This window comes from Lutra lutra, chromosome 6, assembly GCF_902655055.1.
Source record: "Lutra lutra chromosome 6, mLutLut1.2, whole genome shotgun sequence".
Lineage (NCBI taxonomy): Eukaryota > Metazoa > Chordata > Mammalia > Carnivora > Mustelidae > Lutra > Lutra lutra.
Window position 1 is genome coordinate 106,976,611 of NC_062283.1, and position 23,869 is coordinate 107,000,479.

At 34.9% G+C, this 23,869-nt stretch overlaps 1 protein-coding gene across 7 annotated transcripts in view; it reads left to right on the top strand.

Annotated features, from left to right (window-relative positions):
• The window catches only part of DOP1A (DOP1 leucine zipper like protein A), a 109,377-nt gene that overhangs the window by 39,595 nt on the left and 45,913 nt on the right, over positions 1-23,869 (top strand). For all 7 annotated transcript variants that reach the window (XM_047731922.1, XM_047731927.1, XM_047731921.1 and 4 more), the window contains 8 exons: positions 5,009-5,179; positions 8,194-8,383; positions 12,136-12,234; positions 18,344-18,443; positions 19,193-19,302; positions 20,218-20,326; positions 21,553-21,673; positions 23,259-23,378. In XM_047731922.1, coding sequence (XP_047587878.1) covers positions 5,009-5,179; positions 8,194-8,383; positions 12,136-12,234; positions 18,344-18,443; positions 19,193-19,302; positions 20,218-20,326; positions 21,553-21,673; positions 23,259-23,378 — 1,020 coding nt within the window. The remainder of the gene's footprint in view (positions 1-5,008; positions 5,180-8,193; positions 8,384-12,135; positions 12,235-18,343; positions 18,444-19,192; positions 19,303-20,217; positions 20,327-21,552; positions 21,674-23,258; positions 23,379-23,869) is intronic.

Consider the following 23,869-nt stretch of genomic DNA (forward strand, 5'->3'; position numbering starts at 1 on the left):
TAGGTCTTCTCACTCTGAGTTCCCCATCTCTTATCCTCTCTTTCTTGTTTTCAAACCTCTTGTCTGTGTTTGTTGCATTCTGGATAATTTCCTCTTACTTAACTTCCAGATTACTAATTCTTTCTCTCTCTTTTTTCATATCTGTGTGAAATTTTTTCTGATCCTTATTAAGATGTAATTGACATACTATATAAGTTTAAGTTGTATAACATATTATTTGATAAACGTATATACTGTGAAATGATTACCATATGTTAACACATCTGTCATAACCTCAGTTATGATTTTTTTTCTTATGATAAGAACTTTTAAGGTCTATTCTCTTATCAACTCCAAATACAGTATTGTTAACTGTAGTCCCCATCATGTACATTATATCACCAGAACTTACTTATCTTGTAACTGGAGGTTTGTATCTTTGACCACCTTCACCCACTTCTCCTCCCCACCCATCTCAGGCAACCACCATTCTCTTCTCTGTTTTTATGCACTTGGTTTTCTTAGATTCAGCATTTAAGTGAGATATAATATATTTTTTTCTATACTTACTTATTTCACTTAGCATCATGGCCTCGAGGTCCATCCATATTGTCACAAATGGCAAGATTTTTTTTTAATGACCAAATAATACTGCATTCAGAGAGAGAGAGTGAGTGTACATGCATGCATAAGCACAAGCACGTGTGGCAGTTTATCTGTTCATCTGTCAATGGATACAAGTTGTTTCCATGTCTTGGCTATTATAAATAATGCTGCAGTGAAATGGGAATGCAGATATCTTTTCAAGTTCATGATTTCATTTCTTTTAGATATATATCCAGAGGTGGGGTTTCTGGATCATATTGTACTTCTATTTTTAATTTTTTGAAGGACCTTTATACTGTTTTCCATAATTGCTGTACCAATTTGCATTCCCTCCAACAGCATACAAGGATTCTCTTCTCCACATCCTTGCCAGCATTTGTCATCTTTTGTCTTTTTGTTAATAGCCTTTGTGATGTGCGGTGATACCCCATTTTGTTTTTGATTTGTATTTCCCTGGTGATTAATGATGTTGAGCACCTTGTCATGTACTTAGTGGCCATTCCAGTATCTTCTTTGGATGATATATCAGGTCCTTTGCCCATTTTTTAATTGGACTATTTGAGATATTTTGCTGTTGACCATGAGTCCCTTATATTATTTTGGATATTATTTTGGATATTTACTCTTTGTTAGATATGTGGTTTGCAAATATTTTCTCTTATTCCATAGATTACCTTTTCATTTTATTGATTATCATTTACTGTGCAGGACCTTTTTAGTTGGATATAGTCCCAGTTATTTATTTTTGCTTTTGTTGCTTGTGCTTTAGATTTCATATCTAAAAAATCAATGCCAAGACCAATGCAGGGAGCTTTTCCCCTATGTTTTCCTCTAAGAGTTTTAGGGTTTCCAGCCTTATGTTTAAGTCTCCACTCCATTTCAAGTTAACTATATGTGTGGCGTAAGATAAGGATCCAGTTTCTTTCCCACATGCATATCCACTTTTCCTCTTTCACTCTTGATATTGGTAACTCAGACCTTATTTTTTCCCTTTGATCAGTCTTGTCAAGGGTTTATCAATTTTGTTAGTCTTTTTAAAAATAAACTTTTAGGGGGCGCCTGGGTGGCTCAGTGGGTTAAGCCGCTGCCTTCGGCTCAGGTCATGATCCCAGGTCCTGGGTTCAAGCCCCGCATCAGGCTTTCTGCTCAGCGGGGAGCCTGCTTCCTCCTCTCTCTCTGCCTGCTTGTGATTTCTCTCTGTCAAATAAATAAATAAAATCTTAAAAAAAATAAAATAAACTTTTAGACATACCAGAGTAGCTTAGTCGGTTGAACAAGCCACATAGATTTCGGCTCATGTCATGATCTCAGACTCATGAAATGGAGCCCCACATGGGGCTCCATGCTCAGTGCAGAGTCTGCTTGTCCCTCTCCCCCCATCCCCGCCATCTGTCTCTCTCTCTCTCTCAAATAAATAAAATCTTTGGAAAAAAAATTAAAAATAAAAACAAATTTGGGGCACCTGGGTGGCTTAGTTGGTTAAATATTCAACCTCTGGTTGTGGCTCAGGTCTTGGGGTCCTGTGATAGCACCCTACTTCAGGCTCCCCACTCAGTGGGAGGTCTGCTTCTTTCTCTCTCTGCCTTTCCCCTTGCTTATGCGCTCTTTCTAAATTAATCAATCTTTTTTTTTAAGATTTTATTTATTTATCTGAAAGAGCAAGAGTGAGAGACCACAAGCAGGGAGAGCAGCAGAGGTAGTGGGAGAAGCAGGCTCCCTGCTTACCATGCGGGCTTGATCCCAGGACCCTAGGATCATGACCTGAGCCAAAGGCAGACACTTTAACCAACTGAGCCACCCAGACAATGCTAAAATAAAAAAACTTTTTTTTTTTTTTTTAAATGAAAACAAACTTTTAGCTTTGCTGGTCTGCTTTAGTGGGCATATATGTTTTTTCTTTAAATTCTGCTTAGATGTCGTGGTTGTTTTTAATAATAATAAATACTCCATTCCAAAAAACAGCACTTTAAAAGAAAAGCCAAGAATTTCTGAATTTGTGTTGCATATAATTCTCTAATAACTGATAGATTTTCCTTTTTTAAAAATTTATATTTAAATTCAATTTAGTTAACATTTAGTGTATTATTAGTTTCAGAGATGGTAGATTTTCCTTTCTTAATGCAGGACTTTATAAGTCATGCCTGCTACTTTTCAACTCTTCAGTAACACAAATTTTACCTTAAAAAACAGTTATTTTACAAAATTGCAGTATATCTGATTTTTTCAGCAGGATGTTACCAGAATAGTAAATTATCTCTATAATACCACACCTAGGAAAACATTTCTACATTTCTAGATCTAGCAGACATTCTTACACAACATAGAGTGAAATTATATTGCTAGTCTATAGTTTTTCAAAGTGCATCTAATTTATAAACTAAAGTTTATATTAATGTTGGACTTTATGTTTTTCATTTGTAATTTTGTTAATCTCAAGGTGTATGGTTGCACATAATTATATACAAATACTTTTAAAGTTGAACAAACTGTTATATGGCAAAATACCATATTGCTGCTTTAAGCTTTTTTTTTTTTTTAAGATTTTATTTATTTATTTGACAGAGAGAGAGATCACAAGTAGGCAGAAAGGGAGGCAGAGAGAGAGGGGGAAGCAGGCTCCCCACCGAGCAGAGAGCCTGACGGGGGGCTCAATCCAAGGGCCCTGAGATCATGAGCCGAAGGCAGAGGCCCAACCCACTGAGCCACCCAGGCACCCCTTAAGCTTATTTTTTCTTAACATGATGCAGTACACAGCAGTGTTACTAAGAAGGCTGGATGTGCAGTTTGAGTACCATGAAATATTATATGTAGTCAGCTTTTGGTAAGACAAATTTGGACCTCAGTCTAGAGATTTTATAGCAGTCGGCATTTAGGTGGCAGTTAAAGACTTTTAAATAATTGAGATCACCCGGGTACACTGAATAAGATTGAACACAGTTGTGTTGAAAGACAAAGATATAAGTGGAAAAAGAAGGACAGAAGTTATAGGATGGGGACGACTAGTTGACTCAGTTGGTAGAGCATCCAACTCTTGATCTCAGGGTTGTAAGTTCGAGCCCCATGTTGGGTGTAGAGATTATTTAAAAAATAAAATCTTTTAAAAAAGAAAGAGAGAAGTTAAAGGGGGGAAAAAAAGGAAAGTGGATGAAGCAGGACCTTGGCAAAAGCCAGCATTGGGCCCTGGTGCTTATGGAGGAAAGTAGCTTTGAAGAGGTTTTGACTATAAATTTAGATCAGACTACCTAAAGTTGGAGGCAGAAAAGTAGGAAACAGAGTTCTCTCTTGATGACCTCTATTTACTATATAAACTGGTAGCAAGTAGTAATCTCTATTTACTATATAAACTAGTAGCAAAACAATCTTTATGTTTTTGTTATGCACTTAAGTGCAAGAGGACTTGGTGCTAGGACCTTAGGATACAGAAACAAAAAGATAGTCATGGTCCCTTGCTTTCTGATATTTACAGAGCTGCCTATTAGAAATACTCAATAAGTACAGACTGACTTACTAGAATAAGTAGGTATTGGATACTATGGGAACACAAAACAGGAAGCCTAGCCTAACCTAGTCTAATTTGAAGACAGTCTCCTCCAGGAAACGGCTTAGGCTAATTCCTGAAAGTCTAGAAGTCACCGGACAACAAAAAAGTTGTAAGTAAAGGAGTAGGAATTAAACCTATTGGACCAGCATATGGAAAGACCTAGACAGTAAAAAGAGCATGGAAGGTTCTCAAACAAATCTGAAAGAATTCTTCAGTATATGTGGAGCAGAAGATGCAAGAGCAAAATTGGTGAGCTTATGTGTGCTGTACAGGTGTGTAGTAGCAGAACATCAAAAAATGTTAAAAGCTACATCAAACTAGACTGATCTGAAAGGCGAAAGAAAGCCAGTGAAAGGTTTTCCTGATGACAGGTGCTTCAGGGCAATACTGAAGCACTACCTGGTAAGTCAGGATGATTGGGCGCTACATAATAGTTGAGTCTTCTAGGGAAAGGTCTGGTAGAGATGGAGATGATTTACAGTATTCAAAGAGGTATCTAGAAGAGTGATGTGGAGAGAAAACTTGGTGACTTAATACAAGTTAGAGGAGAAGATTTTTTTAAAGGAGTCAAGGATCACTCCTAAATTTATAATTTTTTGGTTAGCCAGATGGATAATGATGCCATATTTTGAAATTGTGAAATTTGAAGTCTTTATAAAATAGCTGGGTGGCCACTGGGTTTATGAATATGAGGCTTAGGTGAGAGACCTGTGTTGATTAAATTGATGTAGAAGAGGATATCATTTTGAGTTGATTAGGAGAACTTCTTATTTCGTCAAAATATAAGTCAAGATTTACATGTATATGTAGGTACATATGAATTAATGTTTTGTAGTTAATGTGCTTCTCCCCACCCCCTTTTGTTTCTATGTTTTTAAATAGTTCTGGGTTATTTCCTCTTCTTGCAAATGCTGCCATGTCTGTGAAACCAACATTGCTAAGTTTGTATGAGATCTATTACCTGCCTTTGGGTAAAACACTGAAGCCTGGTCTACAAGGATTGCTAACTGGTATTCTGCCTGGCTTAGAAGAAGGATCAGAGTACTATGAGAGGTAAGATGGTACTGTTATTAGTGCAACTAAGTAAGCAAAGTCATAGATTTGTCAGCAAGCATCCTTGGATCAATAATGTTTTAACATCACAAAAATTAATTATTCTAAACACTTTAACATATGACCTGAAGCTTTCTATAACAACTAAAAAAATATTGTAGTATGTATCTAATTTGTGTATTGCACTGAAAATATAGGTAGGTTGTAAGAACACAAACTTGGGAGGGAGATGGACTGGGTTCAAATCCTGGCTCAACAGACACTAGATAGCTTAGACAAGCTTTTCAACATTTCAGAACTTTATTCAGTTTCTTCCTCTCTAAAACAAACAGTACCTATTCCATTCTGTTAACTGTAATAATGAAATCACTTAGTCAAGTCCTAGCACATACAATTTACTCAAAAAATTGCAACCTATAATTTTAAAAAGTCAATATGTAGGAACTTAAATTAATAAAAGAATGGGAAATTGGAACATGTGTTAACAGTTTTTAAGTTATTAGTGATGGAGAAGAGCCTAACACCAAGTACAGTGCTGTTTCACTAGCTGTGACATGATGGTCTTGATATTTTAACTTCTTAAAGAAAATTAATTAATCTATTTTGGAGCCTATTACTGCTTCTTAGGAAGTTTATACTTATAGACAGTGCATGATGGCATTAACTATCTTTAGTAGCTTGTTACTAATATTCTTACCAAAAAGGAAATTGTGAGTTGAGGTGGCAAAAACAGAAAATGCCAAGCTTATTTTATGAGTACACTTAATGATTTGAATTTAAATAATTTATTCTGGTGTATTGACCAGCTACTCTATTTTGTTTTGGTTCATATGTTTCTATAATGTGCTAAGAATCTAATCCTGAAAATACTGGATTACCTTCCTAAACTACTTGGAGAAAATAAAATTTATGTCTAAAAACATCATTTTCTTTTGTCAACATTTTTACTCACTCGCTTACAATTTTAGAAACATATGATGTAATTTCATTTAGTGTATAGCTGAGTTTTGTTTCTAATTATATCAATTCTAGGGAAACACTTTATAAGTCTGTTAGTCACAATTAAAAATTTAACATAATGATCTTTATGAGTGTGGTATCTCTGATTTGTCTCGTTATGTGTCTTGGTCCATTTGAGCTGCTATAACAAAATACTTCAGATTGGGTAACTTATAAACAACTAATTTGTCACAGTTCTGAAGGCTGGAAGTCCAGTATCAGTATGAGCAAGGTCATGTTCTGGTGACGCCCTCTTCCTCGTTCATAACTGGAGCCTCCTCCCTGGTCCTCGCACAGTGGAGGGGACTACGGAGTTCTGTGGGATTTCTTTCATAAGAACACTAATCTCATTCATGAGATTTCCACCCTCAGGATTTAAGCACCTCTCAAAGGCTCTGCCTCTCCTGGTATCATTTTGGGAAGATAAGGTTTTAACGTGACATTTGAGGAGACATAAATATTCAGACTATAGCATTATGTTTTAGCAGTTATTCCACACAAATTCTAATAAAGGGATTTATAACCATATTCTTTTAATCCAAAGATAAATTAAGGCCATGAGGGAGTATAGGGTTGGGTTAAATCACATAGCAAGTCAACGGACAAATGGATAAGGAAGATGAGGTCCATATACACTATGGAGTATTATGCCTCCATCAGAAAGGATGAATACCCAACTTTTGTAGCAACATGGAAGGGACTGGAAGAGATTATGCTGAGTGAAATAAGTGAAGCAGAGAGAGTCAATTATCATATGGTTTCACTCATTTGTGGAGCATAACAAATAGCATGGAGGGCAAGGGGAGTTGGAGAGGAGAAGGGAGTTGGGGGAAATTGGAAGGGGAGGGAGGTGAACCATGAGAGACTATGGACTCTGAAAAACAACCTGAGGGTTTTGAAGGGGCGGGGTGTGGGAGGTTGGGGGAGCCAGGTGGTGGGTATTAAGGAGGGCGCATATTGCATGGAGCATTGGATGTGGTACAAAAACAATGAATACTGTTACGCTGAAAAGAAATTTTAAAATAAATAAATAAATCACGTAGCAAGTAAACAGTAAAATGCATCATCAGATTCTTTTGATTCTGACTCTACTATACTACAATGTAATAAATTTTTAGGTATTATGTTATTCTCTGCTTCAAACAAATCAAAAGTAATTTATTTTTAAATATAGTCCTTAATAAAGCAATAATACATCTTTGATTTTGTTACAGGTCTGATTAAAGTTTTATGAATTGCAGGATGTGAGGGCAATCTTGGTGTGACATCTGTCACCCCATGGATCACTAGGGTTGATTCAACTGACCTGGCTGGCTAGGCAGGTGTCCTCTTCTTCCTTCACTATTCATGTTTGTCCCTCCTGAAGCTGTGTGCTTGATCAAAGCGGACAGCCTTCCACGATAGAGAGGACCATTCTTTGGTCAAGGCTATATGGGTAGCTGTGCTCCCCTGCAGGAATCTCCAGCAAACTTTCAAAGTTATTGTGAATTACATAATATGATTTCAAAGAGAAGGAAATATTTAGAAAATGTCTTCTCAGAATTCATAGGGTGAGCACCTGGATGGATCATTTGGTTAAGCATCTGACTCTTGATCTCAGCTCAGGTCTTGATCTCAGATGGGTCATGAGGTCAAGCCCCATGTTGGGCTCCACACTTGGGTGTAGAGCCTACTTTAAAAAAAAAAATTCATAGAAATTCAACAGAAAATATATTCTGCTACAGGATTACTGTTAACTAAGATGTATAGGACTGAAGATTCATTTTACAGATCAGGACATGGAACTGAAGAAAGATTAAGTGACTTCTCCAAATTACACAGCTAGTAAATGGGGGAGCCAGGACTGAAATCCAGTCCTCTTGGAGAATACACTTCTAGTCTATCACACTTGTGTCTAGGGCAAAGCTTGGAACAATAGCGTGAATGCTTTCATACATTCTGGAGGAGAGTAATTTCTTTTTAACAACATGAAATTAAATGCTTGTCTTCTTAAGCCACTTTGTTTTGTACCTCAGAACAAACACCTTGTTGGAAAAGGTTGCTGCTGCAGTGGACCAGTCAGCCTTCTACAGTGCCCTCTGGGGTAGTCTCCTTACCAGTCCTGCTGTACGGTTACCAGGAATCACATATGTCCTCGCCCATTTGAACAGGAAGCTTTCCATGGAAGATCAACTTTATATAATTGGCAGTGATATTGAACTAATGGTATGTCTATGTATGATTGCTCACATAACCTACTTCTTCAGAGCCAGGCACACTGTTCCAGACAGATGGTGAGAATTGTGCCACAACCAGAATTCCTGTTTCCATGAAACTTACATTTTTCATCAAGGAAACTTAAAGACCAAATTAGTCACTAAGTATTGTTTTTAAAAGCCTCAAAAAATTTTTTTCATGGAAAAGGAATTGTAGATTATATGTTATCTTCAGCTGTTATTCAAGCAAATAAATGGTCTTTATTACCATCTTGCTAACTGATCAGACCTCTGTTAACATAGCCACATTAATTATATCATTCCAAAGGAGACCTTTTCAGTCATAGCTTCCATTATAGGAAAGATGGATTTTCAACAAAGTGACAGCCAAATTCTTTTTTGAATTTGTACAAGAAGACATAGAACCAAAGGAGATGGTGAAAGATAGTACCCAAAAAAATCACATTGATTGCTTGTACTTTTTAATTTCTAGATTAAGAATAGAAGGAAACCCGTCGGGCTCTCTGCTCGGCAGGGAGCCTGCTTCCTCCTCTCTCTCTCTGCCTGCCTCTGCCTACTTGTGATCTCTGTCTGTCAAATAAATAAATAAAATCTTAAAAAAAAAAATTAAAAAAAAAAAAAAAAGAAAAGGGGCGCCTGGATGGCTCAGTGGGTTAAAGCCTCTGCCTTCGGCTCGGGTCATGGTCCCGGGGTCCTGGGATCGAGCCCCACGTCGGGCTCTCTGCTCAGCAGGGAGCCTGCTTCCTCCTCTCTCTCTCTGCCTGCCTCTCTGCCTACTTGTGATCTCTGTCTGTCAAATAAATAAATAAAATCTTTAAAAAAAAAAAAAAGAATAGAAGGAAACCTTTTCTCTCTCTAGAGTGCTATACTATGAAAATTAGCAAGAAGTAAAAAATAAACCCTCAAAGGTCACTATGAAAAGTTTTTTTTTTTAATTATGGTTAATCATCCTGCACTTTTTTCCTATATGATTATAAAATGACTGAGATTTTTATGCAGATTTATGGTTACATGTATTAAACTCTAATTAACACACGGAAAATAACAACTTATATGTACAGTTTATGAATTTGGATAGAGCCTACAGCCAAGTAACCAGTACTACAATCAAAATAAGGACTATTTACAACACTCCAAAAAGTTCTTCTGGGCCCCTTTGTAGTTATTTCTCTTCTCCTATACTCCCAGGCCCTTGCAAACACTGGTCTGATATCTGTTCCTGTAGGTGTACTTCTTCTTGAATACTATATAAATGGAATCATACAGTATCAGCTATTAAGTCTGGTTTCTTTCACTTTGTAGAACACATTGGAGATTCATCCATGTATTTATGCGTATCATTGGTGTGTTCCTTTGCATTGCTGTGTAGTATCATGTTGCATGAATGTACTGCAGTTTGTTTATTCATTCACCAGTTAGTGAACGTTTGTTTCTTGTTTGGGCAATAATGAATAAAGCTGCTGTAAACAGTTGCATACAGTTACTTATGGAGACCTATGTTTTTATTTCTTAGGGAAATACTTAGGAATGGGATTCCTGGTTCACTTGGTAAAGATACATTTACCTTTTTTTAAATAACAACTTTATTGAGGTACAGTTCACATACCATAATGGTTCTCCTTTGGAATTATATAATTCAGTGGTTTTTAGTATATTCACAAAGTTGTGCAGGTATTACTATCTAATTTGTAGAACATTTTCATCACCTCAAAAAGAAACCCCATAGTCATTAATCACACCATGTTTTTCCCTCACTCTTGCCCCTGGCAACCACTAATCTTTCTGTTCCTATATATTTGTCTATTCTGAACTTTTCATACGAATGCAGTTATACAATATATAGCCTTTGATGAATGACTTCTTTCACTTATCAATATTTTTAGTATTCATCCATGTTGAGCTGGTATCAATACTTCATTCCTTTTTATGGTTGAATAATAGTGCATTGTGTGGATAATACCACATTTTATTTATCTGTCCATCAGATAATTTTTTTTTGCTATTATCAATAATGCTCTGAACATTGACATGTAAGTTAATAGATACCTTAGCAGGTATAAAATATTATTGTTTTGATTTGCACTTCCCTAATGACTAATAATATTGAACATATTTTCTTATGGTTATTGTCATTTTTAAATCTTCTTTGGAGAAGTGTCTCCTGAAATTCTTTGCCTGTTATTTAAGTTGTGTTATTTCTCTCTTTGTTGTTGAGTTGTAGTTCTTTATATATTCTGGATGTTAAGACCTTTGTATATATGATTTAAAACTATTTTTGCCCGTGCTATGGACTTGTCTTCTTCCTTTCTTAATACTGTCCTTTGAAGCAGGAAAATTTTTATTTTGATCAAGTCCAGTTTATCTGTTTTATCTTTCAGCATTTGTGCTTTTGGTATTAGATATTTTCTAAGAAATTTTATCTAATCCAAGATCACAAACAGTTATTCCTGTATCATCTTTTAGTGTATGTTTAAGTTTATAAGAAACCACCAAACTATTTTCCGAAATGACTATACAATTTTTATGCAGATTTTAAAATGTATTGTTACATTTCCTTTTAATAACTTAATGGAGGGGCGCCTGGGTGGCTCAGTGGGTTAAGCCGCTGCCTTCGGCTCAGGTCATGGTCTCAGGGTCCTGGGATCGAGTCCCGCATCGGGCTCTCTGCTCAGCGAGAAGCCTGCTTCCCTCTCTCTCTCTGCCTTCCTCTCCGTCTACTTGTGATCTCTCTCTGTCAAATAAATAAATAAAATCTTTAAAAAAAAAAAATAACTTAATGGAAATTTTAAGCAAGTCACTTTATTTCTTTAAAAAACAAATGACATAATTGGAAAACTATTTGTAACACATCACAGAAGACTATCCTCCATATTATTCAGAGCTACTATAAATAAGTAGGCAAATATTAATAAGTATAAAAATGGATTTGAACAGATAACCTAAAGGATATAAAACTAACTCAAACATAGGAAAAGATGCTCAACATTACTTATGATAGAAATAAAAATATAACTACACTGGGATGCCAACTTTCATATATCAGATTGGCAAAAATGAAAAAAAAACACACATGGGTAAACATGGAAAAATAGAAATTGTCACACAAAGTTGGTGGGAATATAAATATATATAACCTTAATGAAATGCATTGCATTATTTATATTGCAAATGCATATACCCCAAGACCCAGCAGTTCTATTTCAAGGGATTTATCCTGTAAGAGTACTTGTACATCTGTATATTGCAGCATTATTTACAATAGCAAATATTTACAAACAGCATAAATATCTTTCATCAAAAGCCTGTTAAAAAATTAGAATTCATCTATGAAATAGAGTATTTCTTTAGCCATAAAAAAAATAATGAAGCTCTGTATATAGTGTTAAGGCAAGATCTCCAAGATCTGTTATTAAAAGAAAAAGGCAAAATTTGGGATATATGCATATGTGTTTTTATTTACTTACATTCGTAGGGAATATTCACTGGTTATACTGGTTGCATGCAAAAAAGGAAATTGAGTGGCTGGGAGATAAGTGTGGGAGAGAACTTTTTGCTGTATATACTCTTGTATACCTTAATTTTTTTAAACCATCGTAATATATTTACCTATTCCAAATACTGTAAATACATTTAAAGAGTGATAAGAAACTGAGAAGATTGGAGAAAATGAAGTGTTCCACTTGCATGGTAAATCTTTCCCAGTGTAACAGGCAATAGATACTAAAGGCTCTCTTATTTTAGGTAGAAGCAGTAAGTACTTCAGTGCAGGACTCAAGTGTACTTGTACAGAGAAGCACGCTGGACCTCATACTCTTCTGTTTTCCATTCCACATGAGTCAGGTAAAACATTAATAATGATATTTATATAAGGAATTCTTTGGAAAATCATAGTTTTCTGATGTGTAGTTATTTTTTAAGTTGGAATTAAGTTGAATTCTTTTGTTTTATGAATGGGTAAGTGCAATACATACTACATACAATACATGCAGAGCTTGAACTCGTAACTCTAAGATCAAGACCCAAAGTGATATCAAGAGATGAACACTTAACCAACTGAACCAGGTGCCCCCAAAAGTTCCTTTTTTTAAGGAGTGGAATTTGTGGAAATTTGGGGGTGGGGGTGGGGGGATGTTTATTGATTTGCATAAGAACATGGAAATTGAAATTGATTATTTCATACCTTTAAAAAGAGTTCTAACCTGTAAGAAACAAGAGATAATCATGGCTAGCTCTGAGTGAGGCAGGACTCTGAGACCCAGGCCTTCTGCTCAGCTGTTATGTCTGTCCTGATGTAACTTACCTTTTCTTGGTTTGGTGATTTGGTGATGTATGTCAAACTCTTAGCAGAGTTGGCTGTTCAAAAGCCAAATATTCAGTCACTGTGACATTCTCTAGTACTTTGATTACAAATGAGAACAGTTAACAAATCATGAGTGAAGTGTTTCATTGGTGAAAATGTAATCAATGTCTTCATTTTTAACCCACAGAGCCACCCAGGCACCCCTCAATGTCTTCATTTTTAAAAAGGTAGTCTGAATTCTTTTGAGTTCGAAACTTTGATGAGTTATGTAGAACACCAATATGTGAACATTCAGAATGGAAGAGCAAAAGTAATAAGATGGAAAATTTCTACCTTGGAAAAGGATGTTTATTTCTAAAAAGTCATTAGCAGAAAGGACTATTATTTGGGGGTTTTGTAAGAACTATGGTTAATAGATAACTAGTGAATTTTCATTATCTGTCATGCTCACACTTTTCTTTATTACTTTATTCAGTTTGGAATTAAATTATTAATAATTGAAGAATTTCACACTTCATTGCCTATTGTCCCTAATTGGAACATAAACTGTCTGCTTTGCTGTTTTTGAGATATTTCCACCCTTAAACCAGAGGCTTTTGTTCTATCTCTGGCTTTTCACGAACACCTGCTGGGACATCAGCATAATCTAAATTTATCAGTACAAGGGTGGTGCAAACAGCTCATCAGGTAGTAATGAGTTCGACTTTTTTTTAAAGATTCATAAAAGAAAGCAAAGAAGAATATGCTAAAGTAATGTATATGGCTTAAAAGCCTAAAATATTTATTACCTGGGTCTTTATTGAAAAAAAATGTATTGACCTTTACTCTTAAGCTTTCCCATTGTTTTCTTCCCTTCTAAGCATTCAGCATTATTAGTCCTTCAGTATACTGATAGGTGACTCAGCAAGATCTGAGGGGATTAAGTCACGGTAGACTTAAATTCGGAAGAATTTAGTTTGTAATCTCATTAGACCAGTGTTTCTCAACCTTTTGTTTAGCAGAATTTCCTTTGGCACTTTTTAAATATACCAGCCAAGAAGATTTTCTTAAGCCTTATCTTTTATAATTTGTATAATAAAACCAATAACTGTTTAATTTTTTTTTTTAAAGATTTTATTTATTTGTCAGAGAGAGAGGGAGAGAGAGCGAGCACAGGCAGACAGAAAGGCAGGCAGAGGCAGAGGGAGAAGCAGGCTCCCCGCCGAGCAAGGAGTCCGATGTGGGACTCGATCCCGGGACGCTAGGATCATGACCTGAGCCAAAGGCAGCTGCTTAACCAACTGAGCCACTCAGGCGTCCCTAATTTTTTTTTTTTTAAATAGGATCCCTACCCAGACCCAGTTACATCTTCCCCCTATTACTCTACTAGATTTTTAGGTTACTGAGAATAGGGATGAAGACAAATCATCTTTGTTCCCCACATTTCCTCTTTCCATATCTTTTATATATAATAAATTTTAAGCAAATATTGATTGTAATCGTAACTTAAAAGAGCCTTCATTACATTGTCCCAAAAGTGATTGCTGTTAATAGCTTCAGCAGTTAATGGGTTCCTGAATCTCTCTACTTATTTCATGGAAAATTGGCCCAATCTCTAATAATAATTCCATATTAGAAATGTGTGGTAATGTCAACAGTAATCAAGAAGTGACTTCTTACTTTCTTAAGAGTATTTTGGGAGAGGGGAAGGTGCATGGGTGGCTCATTCAGTTAAGCAACTGACTCCTAATTTCAGCTCAGGTCATGATATCAGGGTCCTGAGATGCAGCCTGTATCAATCTCCACACTCAGTGGGGAGTCTGCTTCTCTTCCTCTCTCTCTGCCCCTGCCCTATCCCCACTCACTCACATTCTCTAAAATAAATAATTTTTTTTTTAAAGAGAAGTTTTGTTTTTGTTTTCAAAATATGATTGGGAGACATCAGTATTTTTTAAGAAAAAAATTTTTTTAAATTTATTTGAGATTGAGAGAGGGAGAGCAAGCACATGTGCAGAGGGGAAGAGAGAGGGAGAGAAGGAGACTCCCTGCTGAGCATGGAGCCAGACAGGGGGCTTGATCCTACAACCTTAAGATTGTGACCTGAGCCAAAATCAAGAGTCCAGCGCTTGGGAAAAAAAAAAGAAAGAAAGAAAGAAAGAAAAAAGAGAGAGTCCAATGCTTGACCAACTGAACTACTCAGGCACCCCAAGACATTTGTACTTTTCAGGATTTTGTGGAAATATCTGTAATCTTCATATCTGATGTTAGATCAGCAGTTCTCAACTGCTTTAGTTTTAGGACCCTATTACACTCTTTAAAAATATTGAGGATCCTGGGGTGCCTGGGTGACTCAGCTGGTGAAACATCTGCCTTTGGCTCAGGACATGATCTCAGGGTCCTGGAATCACGCCTCATGTCCAACTTCCCCTTGCTCGTATGCTCTCTCTCACTCTCTACCTCTCAAATAAATAAATAAAATTGATGGTCCTGGGGCACCTGGTGGCTCAGTTGGTTAAGTGTCCGACTCTTGATTTTGGCTCGAGGAGTAATCTCAGGGTCTCAAGGTCCTGGGATGAAGCCCCACTTTGGGCTCCCCACTGAGTGGGGAATCTGCTTGAGGATTCTCTGTTCCTTCCCCTGCTCGTATGCTTGCTTGCACGTGTGTGCCTGCTGGCTCGTTCTCTCTGTAAAATAAATAAGTCTTGAAAAAGAATATTGAGGATCCTAAAAAAATTCTTTTGCTGATGTAGGTTATATCTGTTTATATCATTAGAAATTAAAACTGAGAGATTTTTAAATATTTACTAATTCATTTAAATACAACAGGTAACAGGTGACTCAGTCAGTTGGGCATCTGCCTTCAGCTCAGGTCATGATTTTGGGGACCTGGGCATCAGTCCCAAGTTGGGCTGTTTGCTCAGCGGGGAGTCTGCTTCTCCCTCTGTGCTCTCTTTTTCAAGTTAATAGGTGAAATCTTAAAAATAAATAAATAGAAATGAAGAAAACAGTAACAAAGTTATCATGTTTGTCTAGATAACATTTTATAAAATAACTCTGCCAACACATTAAAAAAATTGGTGAATAGAGAGAGTAGCATTGTTTTATTTTTCCACAAATTAATGTCTGGTCTAATAGTACAGAGCAGAATCTGCTTCTGCGATCAGTCATGATTTTTTTTCTTTCGGTTGAAATATATGGAAAAAAATCTGCTCTCACTGATACATAATTAGAAAAGAGGAATGTTTCAGCAGTCTTTTGTTGTTTTTAAAACAGCATATTCTTCTATACTACACCAAAACTCAGTAAGCTGTAGTTCTAAGAAAACTAATTGCAATATGGAATCTGAAACCAAATCAATGTACTTTTCATATTCTGTTTCATGAAAATCTGCTGATCTGTCTTGTACTTTGAATACATCTTTTACCCAAATAAGGTTTTGTTTCTTTGCTGGACATGGGGTGGGGCTTGAACTCAGGACCCTGAGATCAAGAGCTTAGCTGAGGTCAGGAGTTAGTCACTCGACCAACTGAGCCACCTAGGCGCCCCAGACATGCTTTTGTAACATCATATTTGGTTATTTGGAAATGCTACTTCAGTGAATTATGCAAATCTTCCAGAGATTAACACAATAACAGACTATCACATTGCTTACTACTACCACCAATCTCATGGGCAAAGTTTTTTAGGTATTGGGAAGCTTTCAAGCCAATTTAATTTAATTCAATATGTACTATTTCAAGCCAAATACAGATTTTCTAAAATTCTAATTTTCTTGGGGTACCTCGCTGCCTCAGTTGGTAGAGCATGTGACTCTTGATCTTGGGGTTAAGTTTGAGCCCCATGTTAGGTGTAGAGATTACTTAAAAATAAAAATTACTTAAAAATAAAATATTGAAAACACTTCTAATTTTCTCTTGGAAATTAGATGAAAAGTGAAGCTCAAAATTTATTATCTGTAATGATGAGTATTAATTGTTTTTCTTGAACTGACAGTCTCACTTTATTTTTGAGAAAATACCTACCATGTGTTCAAGCCTGAATAATTGTAGTTTGTATCATCAGTCCCTCTTTCAGGTAAAAGTGGTACAAAAATGGGTAGTACACCTCACAATTCAAACAGTCACACAGGTGCTCTTCCTCAAGATATCCGTCATGTAATGTCAAAGTGTTTTGTGTTTACTCCCCATTTCATTCCACAATATTAAAAGACTTCTGTGCAGGGGCTAGTATTTAACAAAATAAACTTTTTTCTGCTTCATTTACAACATTCCTAAGTGAAACTGACTTTTTTCCCTTTGTTTTTAATTTTACTGTAAGTACATGAGAGTAAAAAATCCCCTGCCTCCAAGTACAGTAGATGCCACTGCTGTATTTCTTCCGCTCAGGTGCTTGCAGGTTTACCCAGTATTCCTTGATCACAGCAAATGTCAACACATCTCAGAAGGCAGATAGCATCGTGATATTGTTAGGAATATAGTTTTTACCTTGTGGACCTCCTATAAGGGTTTTAGAAATCCCCAGAAGTTCAGGAACCACACTTTGCTTAGAATTGCTTAGATTAATAAAATTCAGATGAGTGACCAATTTTTCAGCTATTGATGATCTGTGTTCTGTAACATCTCAGTTAAATTTCTAAGATTCCTTTAAAACAAATAAGGTGGGTGAATCCTTTTCCACTACTGTCAAGGAGCATAGTACTGAAAAGTTGACAAGTCAATGATTAATAAGTCTGTTCTCAAAAAAAAAAAAAAAAAAAAAAAAAAAAAAATTCCATTCTCTATTCAGGTGAGTCACTAACCAGGTATTTGAATTTGGTTAAGTACTCAAGCCCCGTGAGGCTCTGGTTTTTTATTCTAGAGTGATTTTTAGACTAGTTGATTTCCACATTACCTTCTAATCTTCAGATTCCAAGATTCTATTCTAAAGTGATTATCTAATAATATTCTTAAAATTAATAGCTTTTTAATTAGCTGCCTTCCTTTTATTTTTCTTTTAACTTCACCTCTTTTAGCTACAACCAGACCTTTATTAGGAAATCATGTTTTGAATATCTAATTAAGGCTGTTAGGAAAAGAAAAAAATGAATTTTCTCTTTAGAAGATCTGGAGTAAAATTAAAAAAATAAGATGTGTTAAAGGTGGATGTGGGTATAAAAGCATTCATTATATTGTTTTCTTTATTTTTCTATATGTTTGAAAGACTACAACATAAAAATGTTTAAAAGGTTAGGAAATGAAAGACTTGGAATTGATGAAGATAGTGCGCTTCTAACGTAATTACCAGCAGTTGACACCAATATGAATGTGAAAGACTATGATTTTCTTGAATCTGTTCCATTTTGCTCCATTTTTGTTTGATTGTTTTATGTCAGATCTTGCTATTGTTGGATAGGACAAAGAACTTTAAACTGGAGATTAAAATAATTGAATTATGCAACTAAATAGCTGTGCTACCTTTTCTTACTGATCTGTAAAAAATCAGTAATTTTTCCTCATCTGTAAAATGGAAGTAATCATTCCTGTGTTTGAACAGTCAGATCAGTCCTATATGAAACTACCTCCTAAGCCCTAACATTCTGAGTGTATAGCAAGGTGGGATTGTTTTAAAGGGTAAAGAAAGGAATGTGTTTTTGTATGTGATTAAGTACAACCACATTTCTAATTTTTTCAGGCCACTCGACCAGATATGATCAGGATCTTGTCAGCAGCCCTTCACGTAGTACTGAGGAGGGATATGTCCCTGAACCGGAGACTTTATGCATGGCTTCTTGGTAGGTGTTTGATGTGTATGGTCTTAGCTGAGGAAAGACAGAGGGAAATTTGCCATACATAAGTATTATCAAGTTGTGTGTATGTCCTCAATGAAGAAATTCGTAGTCTGCCTAAATAGACAATAAAAAGATGAATAGTGTATTATATGAAGAAATTTCAAAATCATCTAAACAATAGAGGCTATTTTAAACCATAAGTCATGTTTCCTTTGACAAGATTTTTCTCTTATAAATTGAGGCTGCTATACTGTGAGTATGTAGACAAAGCAAGATAAATTAATAACTGAAATAATAACATAAATTCCAAGACTTTGAAGTCATCAGAGGAATCAGAACAATTACTATTACCCTGCACATGGTTCCTTACCTGTCTCGCACTCAAGCAGTAAGTTTTTTGTTCTTCCATACTTTCTGTGAGTGTTTGGCCTGTCTTCACAACTCCTTACTGCCCAGAGTGAAAAGCTTCAATGTAATTTTTCTTGGATTTTCTGAACCTTCAGTTATTTCACTCTTCATAAGATTGAAAAAAAAAAATAGAGGATAATGCTAGAAGAATACTATGATACTTATGTATTGAATTGATTTCCCTTTATTAAACTATCTAAAATGATCTCTCTTGCTGACATTGATTGGGCTACTAATTGGTAAGTGTTTGGTGCTGTTTTTGAGATATTTGCTGTTTTGGTATTTAATGAACAACAGTTTTGAGAATTCCATTTTAATTTTTTGTGCTGTTTGTTTCCATGGAGGTTTTGATAACAACGGTGCTATCATAGGACCCAGAAGCACAAGACACAGTAATCCTGAAGAACATGCCACTTACTATTTCACTACCTTTTCAAAAGAATTGTTGGTCCAGGTAATGAATGCTTTCACTTTATTTTTTGGTTACCCCCTGATCAATGGAGTTACTCAGCAAGTCTAAGAAAAGGTCCTGCCTGAATTAGTCCATCATTGAGGGGTGGAGACAAGACTCACAAATATCCTAAGAATGACTGTACCGAGCAAATGATTACAATAAAATGAGTAAGTAATCTTAAGATAGACTCTGTAAGTTCAGAAATTTTTTCTTAACTTTGTTCTCATGACTTTATTAATACATAGTTTCATCTTCTCACCTGTCTATCCTATCAATTGGAGCTCTTCCAAAAATGAGCTAGGACCTGTGTTATTTTTCCTCTGAAGTCTCATGGAAATTTGGGTTGCAAGAGGAATCTAAATGTGGTAAAACTACTATTGTAATGGAAAGCTTAAAATGAGCCATAGTTTTATTTTATATTATTTTTACTTTAATAATGAGATATTCAAGATAACTTATAACAAACAGAAAATACATGGTATTTGAAGCATTTTTAAATGAGTGAAGTTATAAGAATACAGTTTTGAGTTACCAGTGGGAAGACAATAGCATAGTAGCAGACACTGTCATGGTACTGTGGCATACTTTGGGGCCTGTTGATGATGATATTAAATAGGAACTTTTTAATCTTTTAGGCGAAAAGTCAAAATAACTCAAATTTATTTTTTTAGAATTTTTATTTAACTTTTCCACTTTTTTTCTAGAGAAAATGTAAGCACTCTTTTTTTCCCTCAAGATAATTGAATATTAACTTTTTTTTCCCCCTTTGGCAGGGGGAAAAGCTAACTTCAAAGAAAGAACTTCAGAAAAGCAATAGATGTAAATCTCCATTATGGTCATACTTAAATTATTTCTTAAGAAGACGTCTTTGCATCTGTTTATTTAGATGACTAATATACTTTTTCTTTTTTAAAGGCAATGGTGGGGATCTTACAAGTGAATGGATTTGGAGAAGAGAGCACTTTAATGCAGGATCTAAAACCTTTTCGTATTTTAATCAGTTTACTTGACAAACCTGAGCTAGGTAATATATACTGTCCTAGGGCATAAGATCATGTGTGGTTGTTTTGTACTGTTTCATAATAAAAATAAGACAAAGTCATTACATAGAGAAATTTCTGTATTTTGAGGTGGCTTTCAAATATAAGTTCTCAATAATTTCTTACCTCAAATTTACTGTAGAACATTAAGAAGATACAGATGTATACATCCAAGCCATATGTTCTCATATTTTATCTTATGCTATGTATGTACTATATATATACTATATATCTTTTACCTTGTACTCTATCTGTAATGGAGGAGTCATCTTAAAGATACTATTTAAGCTCTTCTTAATCCTGATTAAGTTACTGAAGCATTTATGATTTGTCATGACTGTGTCTTAGAGTTCACAAGATTCAAGGACTGGACAAACATATCAGGGTTCTGTCCCTCAGCTTGGTTCCCCACAGCCCCCTTGTTTTGTGTGTTTTCCCTGTCTTCTTTGTGTATTTCCCAGATATTAGATAGCTCTATTGGGAAGTTAGTTATGGCACGGGAGAGAGAAATTAAGAAAAACCAAAAATATTAGAAACAATAAAGTGAAATAATAAAGTATGTAATTTTATTAAGTTACATGCAAGTGTTTTAGCAAATATTCATGTCTTCTCACTAACTCTTAAAATATAAATGAAGAATTTTAAATATAAAAATAAATCGAGTTGCGTTGTTGGCTTTGAGAATTTATTTTAGCTATAGTGAGTTAATAGATGAAGTCTAGAAGATTTTTTAAGGAGATTAGCATCTGTTGTAGCAAAATTTGCCTTTTGCATTTTTGTATCATTTAAAATAACATTAGTACTAATATAAGTATTTATTGAATACTCACTATATTCTGGGAACTATGCTCCTCACCTTACAAATATTTTTTCCCAATCCTCTAACAGCCCTGTAAGTTTGGTAAGTTTGGTATTATCTTCATTCTAGATGAGGAAACCAGAGCTCAGAGAATTTAAGTAACTTTTCCAAAGATATTGCTATTAACTGCCAAAACACACTTCCTTGATTTTGTAATTTTTGTTATGTCAGCCTATTGGTAAGCAAACATTTGTTCAGCTCAAAATACAAAGTTCAGTATAGCTTCCAGAAAAAAAAATTTTTTTTTCAAAATACTAGTTTTAAAGTATCTTGTGATCAGGCCAATTTGTAAATAATCCTGATTTGTCAATGCTAATTAATTATTGTCCTTAATATGTGTATTAATTTTAGGACCTGTAATCCTGGAAGATGTCCTAATTGAAGTATTTAGAACATTATATTCTCAGTGCAAAGCAGAATTGGATCTTCAAATGGAGCCACCCTTCAGCAAGGATCATACTCAGTTAAGCAGGTGGATTACCAGAAACCTAAGCATGATATAAATATGTTCTCACTTATTAATTTTCATGAAGTAAACGCTACTCTATGAAATTTTTGTTCTGAATGATTACATCTGATTTTAAATATGACTGTATTTGGCAGTGTGAACTCTCATAATTAACTGCACTGATCTTTCAAACAGGCATTTTACAGCCTGGCTACTACACAGTAGAACCACCACATTCCAGGGTTGGTTCTCAATCTGTCTGGTTAGAATACTGAAGTTTAGCAATTAATGTGAAGGTATAGATTCCAGGCAATTTATTCACACTTTCCAAACTCAGAAGTGATTAACTGCCACATGTCATTTGGGGATGAAAATTGTACCTTGCTTGGTACTAGGCCTGGTTGTTTGCATGGGGTTGTGTGTCTTGGTTACTTGACACACTCAGGAGACCAAATTATAGTTCAGAAAAAGATTGACCATAGAGTTAAATGAGTCAAAGGGCACCAGCTGTTCTTTTAACAAACTTTTTTTTTTTCAAATTATGGTTATTTCTTCTTACAGGTATGTATGTATGTATGTATGTATATATATATATATATATATATATATATATATATATATATATATATGTATGTATTTTTTAATCCCTGGGGAAAGTCATGTAATTTTAGTATATGCTTTTCTCCAAGTCAGTGGTAGATTCATGTTGACATGGTCTTACTTTTTCATTTCTTCTCTACTTTCAGCAGCCTGCCTGTCTTCCAGTCTCATCTATCATTATGACAAAGGTTTCAAGACTATAGTTTCTTTTACTTAATTTGCATTCCATTTGTATCTCCTTCGTGGGCTTTGGAGATAACCTGGGCTTTCCTAAAACACAGTTTTACATATTAAAACATTTTTAGACAGTTTTTGATTTCTGATAAATATTCCTGTAATTTTTGTTTGAGAAGTTAATATTGACTACCATGGTACTCGATTTCATTCTGTATTCTGCCTGATAATCTGTATTGCCCTATAGAGTATTTAGTTAGTCTTTCATGCTATAATATGCTAGCTGTATTGATAGTACCTCACTATATATAAAAACAACTGTTGTAATTGTTAGGACGGTTGGCAAGAGATGATAGGTAACCGGTGGGTGCTTTATAGTCCAAAGGTTCCCCACTTGAAATAAGTTATTTTTCTCTGATGGAATTTCAGTAATCTTTTAATTTCAGTAATCAGCAATTTACAGTATTGTTTTTCAGCTAAGAATAATGATTTTCAAGGGAAACAAAAGAATGTAATGCCAAATTAACAGGAACTCAAAGTTCAAAAATAACTTGCTCTTCTTTTGCTGAAAGCACAGATATTTTTTCTTATAGGCTAATTTCTGATCTTGATCATACATTTGAGTTATGAAAACCTGAATTTGGAATAGTAACTACACATAAAGTGATAAAATGTCAATGTATAAAAATTACTTGTGGCCATTTTCTCACTAGCAAGTGTTCTAGCAGCTACCTAGGAATATGTACTACCCTAACAATGTTGCACTCAAATTTAATTCTGAAAAAAATAAAAAAGTTAACATTTCTTATTTTTTGTTTCTCTTTTTCTTTTTTAGTAAATTAAGGGAAAATAAGAAAACAGCAGAGCTGATTAAAACTGCCAACCTTCTCTTTAATTCCTTTGAGCCTTATTATATGTGGGATTACGTTGCACGTTGGTTTGAAGAATGTTGTAGGTATGTCAAACTGTTCTATTTGTTTTAATTTAATAGCATCCAAAGTCGATTTTTTTTAAGTTCAGTCTAATGAAAAGAATGTTCTTTTACATATATATATATATATATATATATATATATATATATATGTATATGTATATTTTACTGCTACTGACAACTGTTAATTATTTAATAACCATAATCTGGCTCTGTCATGTCACTCTAGAACATAGAATTATTGATTGTATAATCTTAGAATTGAAAAGTTTAGAAAACAAGTTATTTAGTTACCAGCATAAATGATAGATTTTCCCTCTCCAATCTATAATAATCTGGTTTTTCTTCATTATAAAGAAAATACCAAAATTTGTGGCTGCTACCTTAGCACACTTTACAAAAATGATTCCCACTTTTAATAACAAATTCCTTGGTCATTCTTGTGTTTTTAAAATCTTGGAACCAGCCCATTTTGTCACTCTTGAGTGATAAATGCCCTCTACCTCTTAGGGCAT